Below are 3491 nucleotides of genomic sequence, written 5' to 3'. Positions count from 1 at the left end.
AAAAGAGTATTAAAAGATATAAGTTTTAATAGGCCTAATAAGAATGCTATATAGTATATATACTTTAAAGCTTAGATTAATAATAATTTATAATAATTTATATTTTCTTAATATCTTTATTCTCTACTATTCTAGTTCACCATATATCTGCTATAATTCTCTATCATTTCTTCTTGGTATCTATACAATCCTTAATCTCTTAAATCTAAGCCTAATTAGCTTACTAATTCTTTATATACTTAGCTATAATATTAAGTCTAGCTTCTTAAGCTGTTTTTCTAAATAATAATAATTATATTAAAGTTTTCTGGTTATTCAACTTTATAATAATAACTATACAGTCTTATTTCGCCTAATTATCTATTATTCTTAGTAGATAAGATATAATCAAATTAATCTATTATAATTAATTACTTTACTTTATAAATTTTTTATTATAGAATATATCTTATATTAATTTAAGTGCTAACTACTAAAAATAATAAAAAAAAAAAATCTTAAATACTCTACTAGAAAACCGGTCTATAGTAATAATGATAGAAATACTTTAATAATAAAATTAGTTATAAGTATAAATAACCACCCAAATATTAATTAGCTACTTGCTTATAATATAAGACCAATCATCTACAGATGCACAGTCCTCTTTTAGAAAAGCCATTACTTCTATGGCTAATAGGATTATCATCTGTTAATAGATTAAACTCCTCTAATCACTAGCAGTAAGGTATAGTCTATAAGCTTAATTTTATAATAAATAAAAAGATCACTTTACTAGATGAATTAATATATTCTAGATAGCTTTTATTCCCTATATATATAATTTTTAATATATTATAGATTAAACATCTTTACTTCTCTACTAATCCTAAAATCTTAAGTTATATAGTCCTCTTAAAGTATTACTGCTTAAAGAATCTTTATTATTTATTATTTTAGTAATGCCCCTCAGCCTTATAAAATAGATTATTTTATTATTTTTTTTTCTATATATATAGATATTTAATTAGCTTATATACTTTTTAAAATTAAAATCTCTTTTAGGAGCGAAAGTTGTTATTATTTTATTATTAGAAGGTTAATAGAGAAATAGAAGACTTTAATAATTAATAATATATTAACTTTAGCTATATTATATAAGTTAAGTTTTTATTAATTATATCTTCTATAAGCCTAGATAGTCATTTAATCTAGTTATCTATAATAATAAAATTATAATAGTAGTAACTAATGTTATTTTTATCTTCTTTAATAAGGTTATAAGATAGTATAATTCTACTTGAGATTTAGTTAAGGATGAATATATTAAAATTAATAAGTTAAAATAGAGAATAAATATAAAATTTTTTCAGCTAATACTAAATTATAACTTTATTATTAACTCTATTTGTAATAAATATACTTAGTAGATAAATTTATCTAAGATTATATATACTTTCTAATTTAATTTTATTATTAGATTATCTTTTAGCCTGAACTATACAAAGAGAAGCTAATAAAAATATTGAATTATCTTTAAACAGGATTTGTTTACTTCTTAGAAAATATAATTATTAAATTATTTATTATTCTTATATTACTGTATGTTTTAGGGAAGATTGAGCTTAGGAATATAATTATAGATAAGTGTTATTACTATTATATATTAAGCAAAACTATGCTAAGACTTAAGATTAGCAGTAGGCTAGAAGCAATTATAATATCTAAAATATAGTAAAATTAAAGACAGAATTTAGAACACTATTAATATCAATAATAATACTATCTTTATAGATTATAAGAATAGGATATAATAAAGACTTGATTTTTCTATATTAGTGACTAATTTAATAAGACATCTAATCATGCAGGCTCGCTGTATTGGCTGATCATACCATCATAGCCCATGGCAGAAAACGCAGGCTTACCATATTGGCTAATCATGCCATCATAGCCCATAGCAGAAAATGCAGGCTCGCTGTATTAGCTGATCATGCCATTATAGCCCATGGCAGAAAACGCAGACTTGCCATATTGGCTGATCATACCATTGTGGCCTATGGCAGAAAATGCAGGCTCGCCATATTGGCTAATCATGCCATTATGGCCCATGGTAGAATACACAGGCTTGTTATATTAGCTGATTATGCTATTATGGCTTATAATAGACTGACTATGTTACATGCTTGATAGATAGCCCCTATATATAGGAAGAAGGGAAGTTATATTGAGAGTTAAGTTAATATTTAATTGATTAAGAGTGGCATTAATTTCTTGATTATATTCTGTAGAGATATGTCTAGTTAGATTTATTATTTAAGATTTAGATTAAAAAGTTTAATTAAAAGAAAATATATGTATATTATCTATTTAAGGAAATAATTTAGTAGCTAAAAAGCTGTAATTAATTATAGCTATATTAAGTATAATGTCTTATTAAGATAGTTATAAAATAAATAATCTAAATTAATTAGCTAAGTTTAAGTTCTATTAATCTATTCTTATGTTCTAATCTATTTTATTTATCTATTTAAAGGTAGTATTGTTATTATATTGGTATTCTGGGGTAGAGGAAATGTGTTTGATTAATAATAAAGATATATCTGTTATCTTGTTTATATTTATACTACTAAATAGCTGTAAAGCTAGTAATCAAAATTTACTAGTTATAGTGTGAGTTTTTTCTCTTGTACTATTAAATTATAAAGTATTAGCTAAATAATATTTATATCTATAGTTTTTTAATAAACTTCTTTATTAATGTATAATATTTACTGAGGGATTAAGTATCTATAGATCTAAGTATGAATTATATTGAGAAACAATAATTTTAAGATATAGTCTTACAGTACTATAGTCAAGATATGAACATTTTAGATTAGATTATTTGATATTATTATCTTTTATTAAAATAAATGATTAATTATTAGCCTTAATCTTATTTAATATATCTAATTAAGAGGAAGTAAAGTACACAGAAGATAATAAAGCTGAAAAAGATTTATATAGTTACTTTTGAGTAATAGTAATGTAAGGGTGGTTTTTAATAATCTCTAAATATAATTAGATTCTGTTTGTTATATAATAGGAAATTAATAGATATTTACTAATTTATATAAGGCTAAAAGATAGAATTTAAGTAAAGATAAATATATGTTTTTTGAGATGTTCTAAGATGTACTAAATAACTTAATAGTAAGTAGTTTTTATGCTAACATGATGGTGAGGGTTATTATTGATATTATAATCTGCCTTATCTATAATTCCTTTTTTTATAAGCCATCTTATATATCTATTACGTATCTTATCTTCTAATGGAAAATGACTTTCCTAGTTATATTTTAATGAAAAGTTAGAATTTCTATCTATAATATTTTAGATCATTTATATGGAATTATTAATATTAGGAAGATAAATAATATTTCTATCTTTAAGATTTATTATCAGCTTTTTATACTTGTCTAAAATATTGGCCTAATATTATAACTTATGGATTGGTATTTGGGAGAAAG

At 22.3% G+C, this 3491-nt stretch overlaps 1 protein-coding gene across 1 annotated transcript; it reads right to left on the bottom strand.

The window, feature by feature from the left end:
• Positions 1-1842: 1842 nt before the first annotated feature.
• On the bottom strand, positions 1843-2091 carry UA08_09169 (hypothetical protein; the record flags this gene model as incomplete). The annotated part of the gene is made up of 2 exons (XM_020264154.1): positions 1843-1957; positions 2006-2091. 2 exons carry the CDS (start codon positions 2089-2091, stop codon positions 1843-1845), a joined length of 201 nt encoding a protein of 66 aa, XP_020115711.1.
• Positions 2092-3491: the final 1400 nt, after the last annotated feature.

Source organism: Talaromyces atroroseus (assembly GCF_001907595.1).
Source record: "Talaromyces atroroseus strain IBT 11181 chromosome Unknown scaffold_18, whole genome shotgun sequence".
NCBI lineage: Eukaryota > Fungi > Ascomycota > Eurotiomycetes > Eurotiales > Trichocomaceae > Talaromyces > Talaromyces atroroseus.
The sequence above is the reverse complement of the archived record's forward strand: the minus strand, read 5'-3'. Positions and strand labels throughout refer to the sequence as shown.